The sequence below is a fragment of the Lolium rigidum genome, unplaced genomic scaffold, assembly GCF_022539505.1.
Source record: "Lolium rigidum isolate FL_2022 unplaced genomic scaffold, APGP_CSIRO_Lrig_0.1 contig_65692_1, whole genome shotgun sequence".
NCBI lineage: Eukaryota > Viridiplantae > Streptophyta > Magnoliopsida > Poales > Poaceae > Lolium > Lolium rigidum.
The window spans coordinates 1-21,858 of NW_025901272.1; the positions used below are offsets into that span (position 1 = coordinate 1).

Below are 21,858 nucleotides of genomic sequence, written 5' to 3' on the forward strand. Positions count from 1 at the left end.
CCGGCCCCACCTTGGGTCTTCTCGTCTCCCCTTCCGGCCTTCTCCGTCATCTGGAAAAATAGGATTTTTGGTGAAATTTCCTTCCACAGTTGATCTTCCGAAATATTGCATCCCGACGGTGCTTTTTCCAGCAGAATCCTGGCTCCGGTGCGCGATCTCCAAATAATCATGAAACATGCAAAATAGATGAAATAACATAAGTATTGTGTCCCAATATGAAATATATCAATGAATAATAGCAAATTATGATATAAAATAGTGATGCAAATTGGATGTATCAGGGGTGTATCGTAGTACTTTCGATAAATAAGAGTGTCGAACCCAACGAGGAGCAGAAGGTGTTGACAAGCAGTTTCGATGAAGGATTCACTGTAAATGCTCACAGACAAGTATTCAGGGGGTTTTGATATAGCAGATGAATAAAGTACAAGTAAGTAAAATGCGAGAGTAATAATTGCAGCGAGTGGCCCAATCATTTTGAGCACAAAGGACAAGCCGGTTTGTTTACTTATAATGACCAAACGTTCTTGAGGACACACGGGAATTTAGTCTAGTGCTTTCGCTTCATATAATTGATTAATCTTCATTGTTTTGATAAGTGTTGTGTGGGTGAACCTATGCTAATGTACCGCTCTTCCTAGGACTAATACATACTTGTGATTATACCCCTTGCAAGCATCCGCAACTACAAGAAAGTAATTAAGATAAATCTAACCACAGCCTTAAACTCTAGATCCCGCTATCCCTCCCGCATCGATATACCAACGGGGTTCAGAGTTGCTCGTCACTCCGGCAACCCCACAATTAGCAAACGAATACAAGATGTATTCCCCTAGGCCCATAAATGTGAAGTATCATGTAGTCGACGTTCACATGACACCACTAGAAGAATAACACCACAACTTAAATATCAAACCATTGAATATTACTCAACATAGTTCACTACTAACATTTAGACTTCACCCATGTCCTCAAGAACTAAACGAAATACTCACGAGACATCATATGGAACATGATCAGAGGTGATATGATGACGAATAACAATCTGAACATAAACCTTGGTTCAATAGTTTCACTCAATAGCATCAATAACAATGAGTAATCAATACCGGGAGAGTTTCCCCTACCAAACAATCAAGATTCAACCCTAGATGTTACAGCGGTGACGAGGTGCAGCGGTGGAGATGACGGTGACGGTGGTGGAGATGATGGTTATGATGATCCCAATGAAGTCCAGCTCGATGGCGGTGACGATGGCGTCGATTTCCCCCTCCGGAGGGGAATTTCCCCGGCGGATTTCAGCCTGCCGGAGAGCTCTTTTCTCTCTGGTGTTTTCCGCCCCGCAGAGGCGGCTGTGTCTCCTCGCGATTATTCCCAGCACCTTAGGTTTTCGGGGCGAAGAAGTACGTGAAAGAGAGGCGGCCGAAGGGGGCTGTGGGCCCCCTCCCCACAAGGCGGCGCGGCCAGGCCCGGGCCGGCCTATGGGGGGGCCCATGGCGGCCCTCCTCGGCTCCTCCTTTTGGCTAGCTCAATCTTCTGGAAAAATAAGATCTTCGGTGTAATTTCCGTCAATTGTTGAACTCCAGAAATATTGCATTCTGATGGTGCTTTTTCCAGCAGAATCCTGACTCCGGTAGATGATCCTCCAATAATCATGAAACATGCAAAATAGATAAAATAACATAAATATCACCTCTAAATATGAAATATATCAATGAATAACAGTAAATTATGATATAAAATAGTGATGCAAAATGGACGTATCAGAGCCCACCTGTGCAACTTATGCCCGCGCGAGGGCGAGCTCATGGCACGGAATTCCTCCGCCAAAATATTGGCAGCCCCGCCTGCCCGTTCTTCATGGTGGGTTCCATGTATTTTGTGCTTTCTTTTTCTTACTACTCTAGGCCAACAACGATACAACGTTCTATTTCTTTTCTTTTATAAATCTAGCATCGTGCTAACTACTCCAGTAGGAAACGTGTGTTCTTTTTTTTATCTTAGGTGTGCTACATAGTGCAGCTTATGATTCTCCTTGTTAAAGATTGTTTTCTTCTTGCATGCATTCTTTAAAAAAAATACTTCATTACCATTTATACTGATTGAATTGGAATAAATTAGAGCACTAGCCAATTTGAGTTGTCGATGCATGCCAAATCAGTTTGGTTGCAAACCAAAGCGTAGCCACTATATATACCAAAATTTTGGAAGAACAACGGCTATAAACAAAACAAGCGAGACCTTACAAATTTTTTGGTCATGCAACTTTGTTTGGTCATGCCAAAAAAATGGTAGGGCTTATTGGGGCTCAAACCAAGCACACCCGAGATCCCGTCCTTCCTCCCCGCTCGTCTCTTTCCGTTTTACACAAGGAGCATGTCTTCAAATAAAAATTGGCATCTGATTCCCTTATTTCCGCTAACCAAATTATTACTGTCAAATAAAAGGTGTGGGATCCCATCCTTCCTCCCCGCTCGTCTCTTTTCTCACGCCAAACAAAAATCCCCACAAAATACGATGTTGTTATATATACAAAAGGATTTTTCTTGATCAGCACAAACAATATGTGAAATGCAACGCTTTTGTGATGGTGGCGAGCAGCGGCGGTAGCGTCATCCTTGGCAACCATGCGTTCAAGTCGCCAACGATCGGGATGGTGCTTTGGAGATCGGCTCGGTGGACCGGAGCGCCACCAAGTACTGGTGCAACCAGATAGGATGCGGGAGAGTACACAGATCAATACACCATTGGCGACCCCATCATGTCACAAGGACTGGTACTTGCGCATGTCACAAGGCTGTAATGCACTCAATTTTTGTTGAGGCATGGAGGTGGGGTGCCGCAAGAACGCGAAGCAAAATATCCGGTTCTACGTGGCTCGCGCGTATCAGCACATGTCCAAGCTAAAGATGTAATTCAACAGGGCAGCGAAGAAGAGATCCGCAGATGTGGGGAGGTTACACCACGTCGCAGTTCTTGTTCAGATCATTGGTGTTGTCGTGTTCACCACATCAAAGTCGTTGACATGTATGATCGTTCAGATAGTTGTATTGGATATGAGTGGACTAAATATGATGGGATTTTTCCCTGGCTGGGCAGTGGAGATCGTGTGGCAGCAATGATGCCCTTCTGTGCCATCCCTTTCTTGTACCACGCTTTGAACTTAAATGTGTACTAGTAACATGCCCGTGCGTTGCCACGGGAAAACAAAACATGCAGAAAGGTGATCTTACTTTATTGGGCATCGCAAGAAAGGTGGACCAACATGTGTTCTTTCTAGTCGTGCTCACACCATGTAAGTCATATTTGCATAATACAATTGGTGTGAATTTAGTTGATTAAGTATGTATGAGATGGTCACACAGATAATTAAACTAATAGAACTATTTAGCAAAGGCGTTAACATCAAGCGAAGTATAAAGAGGAAAAGCATATAACATCATCTATGTGAGAAAAGAACGACAAATCACATCAGTGTGCCATATACAACAAGTACATGACGATCGAGCCGTCCCAAACAACTCAAGTCCATACAACAATGTGAAACATAGTTATCGTCTACCGTCACAAGCAACTCCATGCAAACACAAAAACAAAAAAATAGCTATTGCGCCAAGAATGCTTCAACTTTTGAAATCTCTACTATTCTTCTGTCATTGGTTGGGGTATTATTTGTCTGATTATAAAAGGTCTTTCTTCCACTTTTTGTTTGATCCCAGCAGCCTCGTGCATGTTTTTTCTACCTCCATATGGGTAGTCAAACCTTTCTCTACCCCTTCCACTTCTACCAACAGAAATACCCCCTTAAATCATAGACATTCCTCTCACTAAGACCCCTCATGATACTTCGATCATCGGGCCTTAGGGATTACCATGAGTGGTAATTCCTCCTTTCTTCTCTAATTCCAGCAGGTTTGCCTAGGTTGATCTGGTTTGCTTGTGCTAGCATCCAACTTCTTTCTCAACCTTTTCTTGCAAACTATGTCACCCTTAGACTTGTGTTTATCGCTATCATCAAGATGTTTGGTTTGATCCTTGTGTCTTCCATAGTATGTCAAACAAAAAACAATCTAAGCAAAGGGATGGAAAGATAAATTAGTGCCAAAAGTAAGAATAACAATAGAAGCTTCGACAGTCTATACTACTACCACATTTTTACATTGATAGTTAAATGCCATGCGCTGCCACGGATCTCAAATTTCTTTAATCGTATTTTAAAAAATATTTATAAAAAATATGTGTATAAAAACTATAACCATCTTCTTATTCTAAAAATAATAATATGCTACTCTATTAAATTTATTTTCTCGCTGCACACAAGAATCCTTTTTTGGTTCTTCTCATACTTATATATGATCTCCCACCATTGTTCAACTCACTCCACCAAGTGTACATATATGTAATGTGTACATCAAATCATGAGCTGTACCTAACAAAGCTGCTGTAAGCCATGTAGACTGGTTCTTTGTGGTTTTCAATTGCTTTTCGCTCGTAAAGTATTTCCAATGCATTCATGAGTTTGTCCACATCGACCTCAAGCAACTGAGAAGTTTGCACACAAGGTTAGATGGATACAAATCCAAGTGTGTGTTAAGTATAATTAGTGTAGAGGAAGAGCACAAGCACCGACCATGTCGGAGGCCACGGTCTCGTCATTCTTGGAGATGGCACGATGCAAGGATCTCTAAGAGCTTCAGGACGTGGTTGTGGTCTACTTGGTGAGCGCCCAGATGCGCAGCTCACTCTTGGCCACGCGGCGAGCACAGACCGAGCGAATCGGCGGCGTCTCCGTTCCTCTCGTCCGTCACCAACCCATCGAGCACACACCACTATGTAACCCAGTACAAAAAAATCTCAAAAACCTCATCCAGCTTGTTGGGGTATCTACCGTCTCGAGTACTTAACAATTGTGACCCAAATACATCTTCCACTCGGCAGCAAGCATACACTATCATGTACTTCAGTCTTCAAGCCCGAAGCAGCATCTATCAAAGTGCCGTGACCCCGCATAACCCCGCGTGTAAAACATCGTAAAAGAAAACACAGAGAATAAAGATGCCACAGCAATAAAGAAATTACTAAAACTAATCTTGCCATTTGCCAATTCTCCTTAGTTGCGTCACATACTTGGAGATCTTCTTGATAGCTTCAAACTTGGATATAATTACGCAGGACTTTGTCAACCATCAAAACTCAAAATAAAGTAAAGTATTTCGAGAGTATGGTTCACAAGTTACGTTCAGATAACAGCTTGCTACATCATGCCCGGTTGTTTCATTTTAATGAAAAACAACACCAACCAGACATGACGAAAAGGTAACTCGGTGACCAACTACATAACTTATAACCAGCTTTTTAACGAATAAGCTAGCCAGCTAAAAAATTGAAATATGTTCAATAAGGCCATGCTTAGTTCCTAATCAATTAGCTTTGCATACACGTACTTTAGACTGTCTTCGATTGAATTATTGTTACATCCCCTAGCTAATTAATCTGGCAAAATTGACAGCCCTTCCCATCCAGTGAATATGCATAACAGACCTTGGGATCTTCATATGGGCGTGGCACTCGTAACGACCGCACTCGCGGAGGCAACATCGACAACTTGGGCTGGCCGGCTGTCCAACTTCATCATTAGCACTACATATAAGTACAACCAAATCTTACTAATTTTGAAACACAAAAATGTAGGTAGACGAAGTCTTCTATATATAATTTTGGACCAAGAATTATGAACTCCCTTCGGATATAATTTCAGCAAGAAAGGAGAACTACGAAAACAGTAATCAAAACTATATATGCTTAGCTCTTCAAGTGAGCTAGAATCTTTACAATAGCATCTTTATGCAAATCTGAACCAAATGTCTACCATGCCATCATCACAATACATAAGCTGAAAAAAGATTTCATAAAAGGTGCACCTTGCAATTGCGGTGCATGTGGATCGATAGCCCTGCTCTCTCCCCTTCCTCTCTGCCATCCACGACTGCGTCTGCCGACGACCGCTTGGCGCGCTACGATTGTCATAGGCCATGGATTAATGATACTTCCGTCCGGCCAGTGGCGAATCTAGAGCGACAATGGAGGGTTGGCTCAAATTATACAGCTTGATCTCGAATCACCGGTGCAAGTTATACGATATCGCACTAAACGTAAAGCTGCATTTGGAAACAAATGATATTAGTTGTAAGAAACTTTAATTACCAAATAGTGATCAGAATAACATAAACAATTTAAGGGGTTAATTGTCAATTTGCGATTCCACGTCTACTTCGATATCTAATATTATTACTGACATATAACTTAAACGCTAAGGTAGCTAGAAACATATATCCTTACATCTATATTTCTAACAAAACTATGAGGCACAGAGCACAACTTGCTTCATGACAATAAATATACCAGGTGAAAAAGGAATCAGAATTTCCAGTATTACTACTGGAAATTATAAGCTCGTCCAAGTATTACCAATTCAAATGTCGTCAATACAAAAAACAATTTAAAACCCACAGTGTTACCAATGATGGAAGCGCGTACTAAACCAAGTCAAAGTAGCAGAATGCATTGTCTGATCCTGCATTTCTTACCTCTTTTTTAGGTGCCATTATTTAGATGAAGTGAGGAGAAATCACACTTAAACAATACTTTTGGTTGGCGAAAGATTCCTGGACTTTGATCTCGCTAGATATCTCGTCGGAATGCCGTTTCATCCGAAAGTTATTATTTTGGAAACATCCTGCTTTACACAAGAAAAGAGAGATTAATCAATTGAAAAACTTTTGACCAATAATTACTACAACCAAGCCAACAAACACATATTTAGCAAAAACGATTCCAAAGTCTGAATAGATGGCTTATTGATTAGTTGTGCATCATGGCACCAGCGTGATCATTACAAATGCACAAAAATTTATCAACCCTGAACTGTGAAAACCACATGTTCAATATTCCCACAACATAGAGGAGACAGAAAACACACAGGAATCGCCCATTCTCTCCTCACGAAGTCATTAGCAAGCAACATATGCCCATGAAAAGACACACCACACACACAGGCACATTGCATGACTGAACTGTGAAAACCACATGTTCTATATTCCCACAACATAGAGGAGACAGAAAACACACAGGAATCGCCCGTTCTCTCCTCACGAAGTCATTAGCAAGCAGCATATGCCCATGAAAAGACACACCACACACACAGGCACATTGCATGATTTTTTTTTTGTCATCCACATTGCATGATTGAACTCCCTAATTACAAGTGTAACCTTTTTTTAGGAAGCCACCGGGAAGAATCACCCAAAATTTGGGCATGAAACTTAGATAATCCAAAACACATTACGCACAAAATTCTTAATCCAAGTATGAGCACATAATTTAAGACACTCGTGAGTGCAGCATCTTGAGGAGCTTGTGATTCATGACTCCTCTAGACGCTTATGCTTCCCGAGACCCACCTCCTAAACAAAAAACCTAATTTCGTCATCGAAGACTTCTAACCATTATTGAAGACATGTAATCTACAATCAAGTTCTTGGTGATTGTTGATTTCATAGAAGGGTGATAACTACACAGAAAATTGAGTTAAATTAACTTTGGTTTAGTTGAAATAGAATGGAACACATTATATGACCTCTCGAAACAACGACAACATATGTTTTGCTTCTTACATACTGCTTTGTAAATAAGATTTTGTCCACAAGATGCGCAAATAAGATAAAGCTAGGCATGCCAAGTCTTCCAAACCCCACTTATGTTAAACTTAAATTTTATACTGCAAGGTTAATTATTCCAAAACCCATTTCATTGCACATGCATGCCAAAGGTGCATCGAGTCCTTCAAAACCTAATCTTCGAAACACTAATCACTGAGTTTCCAAGATTGACATATGCAAGCAAGATTTATTTTTTCTAGAATACAATGCAAGCAAGACAATAATGTGGATAAGTGATACAAATTAAGTCCAAAAGTCTAGAACGGGCGGTGATAAAAACAATCACCTGATAACCAAAGGTTTCTGCATTGCAATTTGATCTCCCATATCGTACACATCAGTGGGGTTTGGATTGGCAGATGGTGAATAAATAGATCGATAGTGGCCATCATGTGCTTTATAGTATCACCGAATCACGGATATACCATGAACAAAAGCATGGCTATACACCATTATTTAGATGTAATTAAGAATCACGGAGTAGGCGCACTTTATGAGGAAGATGATGGGGGGGGGCTGACGAGGGGATGCGGCCAGAGCAGCGCGAGGGCGCCGGCAGCACGGGCTCTGGGAGGCCAACGCTTCAGATCGGGGGCGGTATCGCGAACGGTTCGTTGCGCCGTCGATCTCCATGCCGTGGCTGGCGAGCTCAGAGATTACCACCAGTGGGAGCGCTCCTCCAGAAGTGATATTCTCGCTGCCGGTCGCCGCCGGCACTCATGTACGGGTCGCCACCGCGTGACTGCGCGATGCTCTCTCCTGTGGGTAGGGTTATCAGGATTGGAGGGCAAAACGATGTGGATTGTGGGCTGATTTCCGAATTACTGAGGGGCTAAACTACAAATTCGGCAGGGACGACGAAACGGACGAAATTACTGGGGAGAATAGGGAACATGTTTAGTCTTTTTAAGTAGTAAAGATAAAGATAGACTCTGGTTGTAGTTGACTATATCAAAGTTCCTCACAGATTAGTAACAATGAATTTTGCTGAAGTAATATAATTAATGCATGGGTACTATATAATTTATTTCAGAACTTATATGTGTCATCATCTTATTCTATCTCATCATGAAAAAGTCAAGTTTTAAACCTTTGCGTTTTCATCGCAATACTTGAGAGTCGGCAGCAAAAAAAAACATGATATTTCATCACCTAGCTTAGCATGTGCACCTTGACAAGGTTTCTCTCTGTTAGCCCTGTATGGTAGCATATATATCTTATAGCAGCAACGACTTTAATCTTTGGCGTGCCCTGAAAATTTATTATTTATTCTGGTCACTCAACATGTACACTTATACCGTCAAAATTCGTTTTATTCATGGATTTCCCCGAAATTCGGTTCATACATGGATTTTTCCGCCTCTTGCATTTTTACCAGACAAATTATCTGTTATAAAAGAATGTGGAAAGTTATAGGTGAACAAGGACACCCTATATATATTCACAAGTAAAAGTCCTATATTTCACTGATATATTTAAACATAAGTGACATAAATTGAGGCCGCAATCAGCAAAACCTAAACAAGCATGAGTATGCGATTTTCGTGTGCATTATTTTAAATGTGTGGAGAGGAAAGAAATTTCAAAAGTCTGACGTGATATTCATCGGGAGCAAGGATATGTGAGATGATGATGACAACTTTATTAGACCGTAGGGCATTCAACTAGTGTAGACTTTGATTTCGGGTCCGTTGAGTAGGACGACTATACCAGGTATGTGCACTGTCCACCACGCATACCAAACAACACGTGCTATCAAAAGTGATTGACGGCTATGTTGGCGCCGATGCAGAAGATGGCAAGGGTAACAGGAAGGCCAATAAGAGCAATTCTAGCAGATATTGTAAATTGGTTAAACCCGTAAATTTGCAAACCAGTTTAAGAGTTTGTACTTTTTTGCTAGATCAGACATCTTAAAATGGTCAAATCCGTTAACTTTTTTGCAGGCCAACCTGCATACGAGCTCGTGGTTTCTATATTTTGGAGTTTCGAAAACGTTTTTGCAGGCCAACCTGGATACGGTCAACGCGTTGTCGATTGAAAAAATCACCTTGCGCAGACACATTCCGTCGGGCGTCGATAGACTCGCTGGAGTCCGGAAAAATTTATTGAGTCCGGCAAATTTATTCTGGCAAAACTCCCAAGTAATCCGGCCAGAGATCGGCAAAATTGGACGAGGTGGGATGGAATTGGCCGCCGATGGAGGAGAACGGCATGGCGGAGCTCGCAAATTGGCTGCCGATGGAGGAGCATGGCATGGCGGAGCTCGCGAATTGGGGCAGGGTCATGGCGGAGCTCGTGTTAGGGCAGGGGCCAGGCGGCACGCGGGCGCCGGTGGCCGGAGGACGCAAAGGAGGCAGGCAGACGGCGTGGCTGTAGGAGGAAGAAGAAGTTCAGAATTTTTTTTTGAGATGTGGGCCTTTTATTGAAAGACACCCAAATATGCTATTTTATGGTTCTCTTTTGCGGGCTCTAGTATGTATGCGGAGGATTTTTTCAGCCTCCAAATCACATTTTTTTCAGCCTGCAAACGCGTATTTGAGGTTTACGATTTGAGGTTTTTGCTAGAGTTGCTCTAAGAGCTACCGGCAGCAGAAGAAGAAAGAAGACGGTGTTCGGAAGAAGAAAGTATCGTCGTCGTGCATGGCGCCCTGGCTGCGGGACAACACTAAACATTTGTCTTGGTCATATCCTCTCTACATAAGAAACTTAAATTGAAAGTCCGTGCAAGGGCAGCAAGGCACATCCATTCAACCAATATTATTAAGATCCAAGCTTAAGCAAAACTGAAAAACTAAAAAACAGCAAAGGACGAGCACAGTATCGGATGGCCTGATCAACATTTGCAGTGGCAGTAGTGCAGCTTGCCAATCTTTTTGCAAAAGCCGTCTTTGCCGTCCCTGCTACAGGACGACTGCATGCACCAGGCGTTGCAGTCATTGTCGCTCTGCTCTTCGTCGTCGCAGGTCTTCTCCGACTCATTGCCCCACTTGTGGTAGTCCTTGCAGCACTCTGGCGTCTCCGACACTGCAACAAAATTAAACACCAGCGCTACTAAATCGAGTGTACTCCAACGCAAAGATGTGAAGATGAATCGAGAAAACCCTAGGTGGAACGGGACAGTAAAAACATTCAGACGAGCAACTTGAACAAAAATAGTTGTGAAAACTTACTCGCGGAGGCGACGAGCGAAGCTGTGACAACAAGAGCCACTAAGGCAGCGGTAAGACTACGAGCCATGATCTTTTCACTCTAGATGTGTTCTCCACTCAGAGGTTAGATCGATCTCAACGTGCGTTTCTCTGTCTAGACTCTAGAATTGTGATTGTACGTCTTGCATTGGCATTGTCATACTATTTATAATCTCTAGATCCGTAGATTGCTACCGTTTCGAAAATTTCAGCGATTAAGGAAATGGGTTTATTACTTTCATTGTGATGAGATCAACCGGTAGTAATACATGATTTGTTGCGATTTCATTGCCGTTGATTGATAATTCGTTATTTGCCACACCCGGATCCTCTATTAACGGCTGTCCCGTGCAAAGTCTGTACAAGTAGCTACGAAAAGCACTAGGCCACGGTAACGTTTTTAGGGCACTTTGGTACAGGCGCATATGCATGTGCCATAATAGATATACATATTAGAGCATCTCCATCGCCAGCGCTTTTTCGAACCCAATAGAAGCACCGACAACCTCGTACCGGCTCCTTCGCAAAGGGCGCGGATCTGGTTCCACCAATGTAACGCACAAGCTGTCATAGTTTTGTTCTACCACTTTATGTTTCAGGGCAAAAAAAACTACCACATTTTGCTGAGATTTTCGCAAAATGCACTAAACAGGTTCTAAACATGAATTCTGCAAACAAGTCCCTGAACCAAAATTCTATTGCGACGCACGTACCTAAACCAAGGTTGAATAATTCTGAGAATTGAGCAAACAAGAGTGCGGTTCAGTTAAGCAAAGACAACAAATGTTCAGTTAAGCAAAGACAACAAATGTTCAGTTAAGCAAAGACAACAAACAAGATGCAGAGCACGTTCCTTTGGAGCACCAGCACTGCCGTCGACCATCCATCAGCCTCCTTCCAGTAGTACTCACCAGTAACAGTAGCCCAGGCGTCGCCCTCCTTCCAGATGGCACCATCTATCGGTGGTTCGAGGAAGACGGTGCTGCTGGGGACGGCTAAGGCAGCGACGGCGCTGCGCGTCCACCTGCGCCTAGAGGATGCGCATGTGCTCCTCCATGCTCATGTTGGGATCCAACACTTGCCGCTAGCCGACTGGCTCCGCCATTGCTACTCTCTCCTCCTCCGACGCCAGGATGCAGTACAGTACACAGCCGCCATCGAACTCCACCGAGGTGGGCCGTCAGTCCTCCTCCCCTAGCCAACCCACGTACATGTTGCCTCGCCATGGATGCCGGCCATCCTCCTCGTGGCCACGCCACAATCGTCTGGTCCCCCTCCCCTCCGCCGCCAGAAGGTCGAGGCCCTCGACCACCGACCCCGTGACCATGCTCCGGCCGTCGATCTCGCCGGCCTGGAGGACAACGCCGACGTGGGACTCTGCCGGCACCACGGGCGCCACCGGACGTAGCTGCCGCACTCCCCCGCCGCCGGCCTACTGATCCACTCTTGCGCGCGGGTGGCCACTCTGTCCTCCTCTCCCGGCACACCTTCTTGCTTGACGGCTGAGAGACCGCATCCACACCGTCCGGGAGAGGCGTGACAACGGCGTTCGCCACGTCGTACGATCCCGAGACTCCAGCTGAGAGACCGGAACCACGTCATCGCCATTACGAGGGGCAACACAGGCAAGGGAGCCCGGTGGCGACGGGCGGCGGGGGCGTCCGACGACGACGGTGCCCGGCCAAGGGCAGAGACATTGGATGGAGGTGGGGAAGAGAAAGAGAGCTTTTCAAAAAAGCCAAAAATTTACAACCTACTGTTCAATTTTGAATTACTTTTGATAAATCGGCATAAAGTAATTTAAATGCGCGAAACTAGCTACGAATCATTAAAATTCGCAATAGTTGGAAATTGCCACTGAAATGTGGTCAACTTTACATGAAAAATGTAGAGGTATCATTTAGAACAGTATTTTTTTTTACCTCATTCACAAAGTAAACCTACTTCGTCATTTAGAAAATGAAAATTGATTTTCTTTATACCAAAAAGTTTTTTTTGTTGCGAATTTTATACCAAAAAGTTAAAAATTCTAGTTTACCCTCATATGTGTATCTGGCCTCTCCCCCTCCAAAGATGCATGAATCAAGCAAAATGTAGGATACCAAAATCAAGCAGTAGTAGTAAAAAAGAAGGTGTTGACAAATCAATCATTTTTAGGGTAACAAATCAAGAATTGTATAGACATTCCAAATGCTCAAACCCCAACTATCCATCTTGCAACCCTCGTCCCAACCCAAATCACGTCGGCACCTAGGCTAGGAGGCTAGGCCGCCTAGCCCTTACTGCATCGACTGACGAGGCGGCCCCATCCGGCAGCGACACCATGCATGACGAGGTGGCTGGCGCACACGGCGCGCCGGACCCGAACCAGAAACGTCATCAGCGCGAGACGAGACGATACAGACGAGACGAGCAGCTCCGCCTCCACAATTCCTGTGCCTTCCTCTCCCCACCACCACCACCACCATCACCACGCGCTTCCCGAGGCGACGAATCGGGCCTCCTGCTCCCCTGCCGGTCGCCGCCGCGACGCCGATGTGAGCATCCCAGCGCCCCGATCTCCCGCTCTCGCTCTCCCCGTCTTTCTACTATTTTTTTTTCCGTTGGTATTTTTTGAATTTTTTCCGGCCAGTGGATGGCGTCTGGGTGTGCTCCTGCGCGATCGGGCGGCGTGGGAGCGTTCCGTTCGGGGTAAATCGCCGCCTGACGGGTTGTCGGTGGCCCGATTTGGCCGCCGCCGGCGGCTGATCGGACTCCGGGAGGCTCGGGTTTCAGGCGGCGTGACCGCCGGATTTGGCCTTTGGGCGAGGGATGGGTTGTTAGTGGGTTGGTGATTTGGGTGGGCTGTACGGCGGTGGAGATTGGGTGCCGAATTGGTGGCAATCTGGTGGCAAGTAGGGATTTCCTTCTCTCCATTGCAAATCCTCCTGTTGGGGGGATGATGTGGATGCTTTGCTCCCCCCCTCTCTGCCCCAGGCTGATTGACGCATGAAGATGAGGCAGGCCTCCTCTTGATGGCGATTAGGGATCTAGCTCGCTGAGACTGGTTACTACTGGCTCATCCATAGTAGTCACGCTTGGTCTCAACTTGGGTGGCTGTCGGCACATTGGTACATGAGATTAGCTGTTAGATAGATTTCCATGTGTCTTTGCTAGAATACTTCTGTTTTGTTATGCTACCTTGATCTATAATTTTAACTGTGTTTACCTGTGTGGAGATTGGAAGGTGCTCTGACGGGTCGAACGCCGACAAGAGTTGCATGGGGAGAGGATGCCACAGCTGCGAAGCAGTACTCGCCTAGCGCTGCTGAGGTCCAGGAAGCTTGAAGATCAACAGCCAGCACAGCCTCCGGTTGCGAAACCGGTGTTACCTGCTCCACGGAAGCGCATTCCCGTCCCTGCTGTAAGGGGCAGATACGCTGCTGGTGGCGGTGGGAGAAGAGGGCCATCAAGGCCTGCAATTAAGGACCAGTATTTTCAAGACCCGCCCAAAGCTGTCTCTGCACGCACGCTTGTTTCGGAAGCCAAGGACCCTGCTTCGAATAAGGTTGCTGACTGCAGTCAAAAGAAAGCCAAGCTTGCTGAGGGTCTCGCGGGTAAAGGTTTGAGAATGGATGGTGAAAGTGCGGAGAAGCTTGTAGGGGCTGAGGATGATTCAACAACATCACCGATTCCTGAGAGGGTATTGCTTCTCGTTATTATTTTTATTCCATGAACCGCCATTTGCAATCCACATAGTTTTCGATCGGTTTTCTAGCTCAACAAAAATATATGCATTGATTTCAGTATTCACCTTACGTATGTTCCCTAGGGTGTTCCTTTTGTGTTGTATTGGTCATATGGGGCACGAACAAGTGGAACCTTACCTATTGTTAATGCTGTAATTCTAAATATAGAATTATTATGCTGTATGTTTAAAGCACGGAAGAGATAATAATTCCCCCCTATAATGTACATGGACTATCCGTCGTTTCATGCAGTATCTGTGATGTATTCATTCATCAATGTAGCCATGTAGGCCTTGTGCACATTTGACATGGCTACAGTTGAATAGTTACCAAATGTTATAAAATATTTCTGTTGTAGCTCTAAAAAGAGGTTAGCAGTTAATATAGCCTAAATAGTAAAAATATATATTTGCCTTTAGAATACCATAAATGTCAGCAACCCTGTTAGCGGGAAAGGCTACCCGGAGTAGATGGCCTGTCCTGAATTAACAGTCAGTCACTCGTAGAGCACCAAACCATCCTCACTTAGCATGTCCATAAGTTCGTCCATTCCAATACACAACCCAGATGATTATCATTGCAAACATCCTACTTCCTTAAAGTCTTGCAGTCTGAATATAGTTGTTTGTACATGACCCAGAAGGAGTTAAACTGCTGAATTACGTCCTTACCTCATAGTCTAGATCTCTGCCCATAATGACATGCGACAGCTAAGTCCATTGCGTTGTTGCTTCAATTTATATCACTGGAAAATTCTGCTCTATGATGACATTGGAAGGGATAGTATAATATCTTATTTGTCTGAGTTGTCAGTCAAGCTACTCGGATGCTCCTAATACCATATCATTTCTGCAGGTTCACGTAGGTAATTCTCCAGTATATCTAACTGAAAGGAAACTAGGTAAAGGTGGCTTTGGTCAAGTCTACGTTGGTAGAAGATTATCAGGTGGGACAGCCCGCACTGGTCCTGATGCCTATGAGGTTTGCACTCTTAGATAGTATAAAATAATTTGTGCAAAAAAAAGAACCAATGTTTCATGAATCAAAGCTATGTATGATGATTATATAGGTTGCGTTGAAGTTTGAGCACCGGAGCAGTAAAGGGTGCAATTATGCCCCTCCATATGAGTGGCAAGTTTATCAGTAAGTAGAGTCAACTTCTTTTTGTACTTAGACTATGCTCTGTCTTTTGTGCTTTCTGATCAGTGAGCATTGACCTTCTTTATAACAAGGAATCTCAATGGCTGCTATGGCGTACCTTCGGTCCACTACAAGGGTCGTCAGGGCGACTACTATATCCTTGTGAGTTTATTTGAGTTAATCACCTATATTGTTGAGCTGATATTTTTTGACAAAAAAATGATTGCATTTAACAAATAATTAGGTAATGGATATCCTTGGCCCTAGTCTTTGGGATGTATGGAATTCACTGGGGCAAGCGTAAGAATCCTCTTGTTCCTTTTGAAATTACTTTGTTAATCGTACAGTTGTAGTACTTCTGTAGTCTTTACTAAAAGATTTAACATTTTTAACAGGATGCCTCCACATATGGCAGCATGCATTGCTGTAGAGGCCATATCAATTCTTGAGAAGTTTCATTCCAAAGGGTAACTTGAAGTTATCTTCAGCGGATACATTGTTGTTCATTTACGTTAACACATCCTATTTTAATCAGGTTTGTTCATGGCGATGTAAAGCCGGAGAACTTTCTGCTTGGTCTTCCTGGATCACCTGAGGAGAAAAAGCTTTTCCTTGTTGATCTTGGTTTAGGTATGCTATTTATTCAATGAATTTCTATCCAAGTATAAAATCCCATTTCGTTACAGTATTTCATGAGATAAACTTAGGGTCACGGTTGTACTTTATTACTGTTCTTTTACAAGTTTTTGTTAATATGCCACTGTCTAAATTGTGCAGCATCAAAGTGGAAAGATTCCTCAGGTCACCATGTTGATTATGATCAAAAGCCTGATATATTCAGGTTTGTTGTGTTAAATCTTTACTTCTTTGCTTCTCCTATGTTCCTTTTTACTTATCTACATCTTCTTTTCTTTTTCCAGGGGAACAATTAGATATGCAAGTGCACATGCCCATTTAGGTCGTACAGGTAGTAGGAGGGATGATTTAGAGTCACTGGCCTACACCCTTATATTTCTAATAAAAGGAAGATTGCCTTGGCAAGGCTACCAGGTAGATTTAACACCTTTGAGTTAACTTCTTAATGTTTTACTGGTACTCACTTCAGTCGACAACACAGGGAGATACCAAGAGTTTTCTTGTTTGCAAGAAGAAAATGGCTACTTCTCCAGACATGCTATGTAGTTTCTGTCCAGCTCCATTCAAAGAATTTTTTGACAATGTTGCAAATATGAAATTTGATGAAGAACCAAAGTACGCCAAACTTATTTCTCTGTTTGATGGTTTGATTGAATCGCCCGCATCAAGGCCAATCAGAATTGATGGGGCTCTTAAGGTCTACTCTGCACTTGCATTTATTGTTTAGTTTTTTTTTCCTTTCGTCTCTCATCATGAACCTTTTCCCCAAATTATAGGTGGGGCAAAAGCGTGGAAGATTGCATGTCAACCATGAAGAAGATGAGCAGCCTAAGAAGAAAGTTAGATTAGGGCATCCAGCATCACAATGGATTTCAGTTTACAATGCGAGGCGGCCTATGAAGCAAAGGTAATTACATTAAATGATTGAAATAGAATAGATGATACAAAATGTGATCAACTGATGCTATTTGAACTTCTAATACTTCTCTTTTTGCAAAAGTGGCGATTCCAAAAAATGATTTGGTTTTATCTGTAGAGTTATTAACTTATTATTGGAGACAAAATTGAGTAGATATTTTATTTATTTCGGTTAGAAGAATCGTCATAACAGAATTGATGTTGGGTAGATGATCAGTTAATTTTAATTGTCATCATAGCCCTACTTCACATGTTATTATGTTTAGTTTAGACAAGATGTTCTTGTTAGACCTGTAACCCAAGTCTAAAAAATCTAGCTGTATTAAACGTGCAACAAACTCAACATGAGATATTGAAAGTCATATGTTTATTAGAAGATTCTTTATCTTTACTTGATTTGGGAGTTGGGATCATCTAAGTGCAGTGAAATAGTCAATGTAGGTGTAAATCTTAATAATGACCTTGGAAACTGGAATTAGTAGATATACAATTACTGTCTGGTTCGCAATGTTTAAGGTAACCATCTAAGAACTCAAATACCGGCAGCTGTGGCCTACAAAGTGTAACTAGTCTGCACAGTGCCTTAATACTCTGGTGCATGTATTGATTATGAAATATTAAATTTCTCTGCATATTAACTCTGGTACATGTATAGATTATGAAATATTAAATTTCTCTGCATATTTGAATGAAACTGTGCTTGTAGTTGCTACTGATTCGGGATTTCAGTTTGCGCTTGTTAGTTGTTTCAAATCTTAGCTTGTCATATTTCGTTGCTCATGCTGTCATGCATACCTTTGATTTATCAAATACTCACTTCTCAGGACCAATCTGGATTTTTCATGATATATCATTTCATCTTGGTTTTAATGTAAATACAGTCTGTAATAGTTTGACGATCTATTGTTGGAAATTAAAGCTAATATATCTTGATTCTCTTTGTTAGGTACCATTACAATGTGGCTGACAACAGGCTTCAGCAACATATACAAAAGGGTAATGAGGATGGCCTATTCATTAGTTCTGTGGCTTCTTCAGCAAATCTTTGGGCTCTCATTATGGATGCAGGAACTGGGTTCAGTTCCCAAGTTTATGAACTCTCACCGGTTTTCCTACACAAGGTATGGTACAATCTGATAAAGCTTTATCATTGTTCATTAATACCCTGGATAAGCTATTGACTTGGGATTGCTAATTTCTTTATTCGGTGCACATAGGACTGGATAATGGACCAGTGGGAGAAAAGTTTCTACATAACAGCAGTAGCTGGAGCATCCAATGGAAGTTCATTAGTTGTAATGTCCAAAGGTCGGTGATTTGCGCTTTTTATTCAATCGTGTGTGCTAGTTTAAATCTCCATTCTGTCGCCATATTTCCGTTGATGATACATAAGCATGCTAACTGTTCTGTTTGTCGTTGTTTAGCTTGGCACTTCCATAAGTGACATATCTTGCACGGTTATTATCCATAATTGGATTTATTTCTTACTGTGTCATGTTTTTAGGAACTGCATACACTCAACAGTCATACAAGGTTAGCGAATCATTCCCCTTCAAGTGGATCAGCAAAAAGTGGAAAGAAGGTTTTCATGTAACGTCTATGGCCACAGCTGGAAATCGCTGGGGAGTAGTCATGTCAAGGAACTCGGGCTATTCTGAACAGGTATACTAAGTTGGCCTTGTCAGTCACATGTAAATATGTTTTTCCATAGATGTGCCAGTTTAAATTTCTGTAGACATTCCTGTGACTATAGCACTGCTAGTTTATGAGGCTGAGTTTCTTTATGCAACTTCAGGTTGTAGAGCTGGATTTCCTGTATCCAAGTGAAGGCATCCATCGGCGATGGGAGCATGGTTACAGAATAACTTCTTCAGCAGCCACCATCGACCAAGCCGCTTTTATCCTTAGCAAGCCGAAAAGGAAACCAGTAGATGAGACACAAGAAACTCTACGGACCACAGCCTTCCCCAGCAACCATGTAAAGGTATCTCCCGGGATCATCGAAACGCTCACAAATTACTTGGGTTCTTCGTATTCTCTACCATTAAATAGTTGCCATGGCATTTATGGCTTTTGTCTCCATAGTTCAGTACCAGAGCATGCATCTTCTGTTGCTGTGCCAAGCTATATTAACCTTGCAACGCAACTTGCAGGATAAATGGGCGAAGAACCTGTACATTGCCTCGATCTGCTACGGCCGAAGTGTCAGTTGACCTCTGCAAATCTGAAGTCGAATGGAGCAGGGACATTTAGTATTTTGTCAAAGTGAGTGAGATGGGAGAGAAAAGCCGGGATAGGATTAGAAAGCAGAAGTTGCCTCGAGGGGTATCGCACCGTAATTGTAAAGGAATGTTCTGCCGAATGCAGGCTATATATCTTATATCCATAAGAAGCTAACACATTCCGTTTGGAATTCGCCATGTATAGTTTGGTTAAGTTGTCATTCGGGCAATGGTAATTTGGTGCGAGTCTAAAAATGGTTAAATCGTAATCTGCTTGTGACCAAAGAGTAAAGCATAACGATGCGCATTGTGCCAATCGTGTCGAAGGAGCTGTAGCCTCATTCTCAGCCTGACGCAGCCTGATGCACGTTTCAGGATGCAAGTGGCGCAGTTGAGGAGCAATGCGGCATTAGGGCATGTACAATCGTGATGACTCAGCTGTCTGTAAGAGGTAGTTATAGGTGATTTTGGTGATGTGGAGGAAAGAGAATGAGGAGAGAGAGGGAGACTGTCTGTACAGACGGCTTATAGATAACATTTTTGTTGTTGTATGAAGGGTGTCTATAACTTATACTCACACATGGTTATGGCTAAAAATAGATAGCTTACAGATAGACCATTGTAGACATTGTCTATACTACTATAGAGTGCTATTATAGACACCACCTGTCTAGACCATTGTACATGCCCTTAGGCGCTTTCTTTTGCAGTTAAACGGGCGCTGCGACGCCGCTCCGTGCTCTCTGCCGCTTGGCGTGAGAGCGCTCTCTTGCGTATGTAGCTGCTTCCATTCGGTCGTGATTAGAGGCGACGAACAAGCTGGATTAACTAATCCATGCACTCTGCGGGTACACACGTACACTAATTAACACGCCCACAACTTTGGGACTGCGATCTCTCAAGTTCTATTAATTCTGATGCAATGAACGAAGTTTTATTATTTCTTTGTAATGAGCTATGCATTCTTTGTTCAAAAAGAAATAAATCGCGCCATGAAGTCTTTTGGTAAAAAATAACACGCTCACACTCTACCCTATCAACATCATGTTCAACTAGGCGAGTCTTATTCCGGTTCCGACCTGGTGCCAAGTCCCTGCTGATCTCTACTCGGGATGAAAACGGGGGAGACTTATTCTCCTGCCCGGTCTTGGTATGGAAACACAATATGGTTTTGGAATAAGATTTCCGCTTCGGATGCACAATCGGTGACAAGTGGGGGAGGAAAAAACCTCGGACAATCGATGTGATGCCGTTGACATTGTGGTGTTAGTGACATTGTAGAATTGTAGTGTAGCCAGCGAGGGTTCGCCGGAAGTTGGATCCACGGAGAGTAGTTGCCTTGCTATAGCCTCACTTTTTAGATGGAAAACTCGAAATAAGCTCGACCTTGAATTATCGAAACTATCAACCGGCTAGGAGGTACAACACACACGGACAAACCGCAAACCAACAACAAAAGACAACATAGCGAGCGCCACCAAGCGCCAGGTTGAGGGAGCTTTGTCTTTTGTTGCACCGGAGCGAGCATGACATAGTCCACGCCAACAAATCTCCTACGCACCAACACAACAACCCAAGGGGGACTCGACGACGAGCCATCAGCCTATCAGAGCTTGAGGATTCAAAGGAGGGGAGGGGGTCTTGCGGCGACATCTCTAAGAAGGTTCATGGTGCGTGAATGCATCATCATCGTCGGCAGATACCGAGATCCTGCAAAGTTTTCACCTAGATCCCGAACCACCACCCCTGAGCTCAGGCTAGGTCCAGATGAGAAACACAACATTTTCCAATGGCATTGGGATAGGCGCACCGGTCGAAACTACGTCCAGCCACCGACCTAGCAAAGCCCCACAAGGCAGTAGGCGAGCCGTCAGCTACCGAAGTAAGGTTGTGTATAAGTAGCCAGGCCGACGAGGTGAGAGGGTAGCGAGAAATCAAAGGGTGATCCGCAAGACACTATAAGGGAAGCTTGCCCGAAGAGGGGCCACCAAGAGGAGCAGATTGAGGCCGTCAGTTCGAAATGGGATCATCATCGTGACGCCTTCAACAAGGGAACGTCACCCATATTTTTCAGGAGTTGTTGGCATGATGCCACTTTGGAGGCTTTTTCGTATACATTTAAAAGAACTATATTACCTAGTTACTCGAAAGTAAATAAAAGCATCTCCACCTGCGGTTCTAATAGCGCCTCTAATAAACCTATTGTTGTCCTAGCCATAAAATAGGCTCTCACCGGCATCCCGAAAACACTCCTGCACATTATAGACCCTGATGAAATAGTATGGGACATATTTATAAGCGAAAG

General features: G+C 43.3%; 1 protein-coding gene across 2 annotated transcripts; it reads left to right on the top strand.

Moving 5' to 3' along the window:
- The first annotated feature begins 13,341 nt into the window (after positions 1-13,341).
- Positions 13,342-19,824, top strand: LOC124682020 (casein kinase 1-like protein HD16). Of its 2 annotated transcripts, none has more exons than XM_047216785.1 (17): positions 13,342-13,446; positions 14,128-14,591; positions 15,493-15,618; positions 15,707-15,780; positions 15,870-15,939; positions 16,022-16,077; positions 16,173-16,244; positions 16,313-16,407; positions 16,555-16,618; positions 16,698-16,827; positions 16,895-17,110; positions 17,190-17,320; positions 18,278-18,452; positions 18,549-18,639; positions 18,836-18,993; positions 19,127-19,315; positions 19,485-19,824. In XM_047216785.1, the coding sequence occupies exons 2-17, from the start codon at positions 14,181-14,183 to the stop codon at positions 19,542-19,544; spliced, it is 2,118 nt and encodes a 705-aa protein (XP_047072741.1). In that variant the 5' UTR covers positions 13,342-13,446; positions 14,128-14,180; the 3' UTR covers positions 19,545-19,824. The 2 variants fall into 2 exon arrangements, with proteins under 2 accessions (XP_047072741.1, XP_047072742.1); XM_047216786.1 differs by having other exon boundaries at positions 13,343-13,446; positions 14,136-14,591.
- Positions 19,825-21,858: the final 2,034 nt, after the last annotated feature.

Excerpts from the sequence above, each read along its gene's own strand:
- LOC124682020 (XM_047216785.1), top strand. The coding sequence starts at position 14,181 with ATGCCACAGCTGCGAAGCAGTACTCGCCTAGCGCTGCTGAGGTCCAGG. Across the intron at positions 15,619-15,706 it reads CTGGTCCTGATGCCTATGAG|GTTGCGTTGAAGTTTGAGCA; the intron begins GTTTGCACTCTT and ends ATGATTATATAG. Across the intron at positions 16,245-16,312 it reads GAGAAGTTTCATTCCAAAGG|GTTTGTTCATGGCGATGTAA; the intron begins GTAACTTGAAGT and ends TATTTTAATCAG.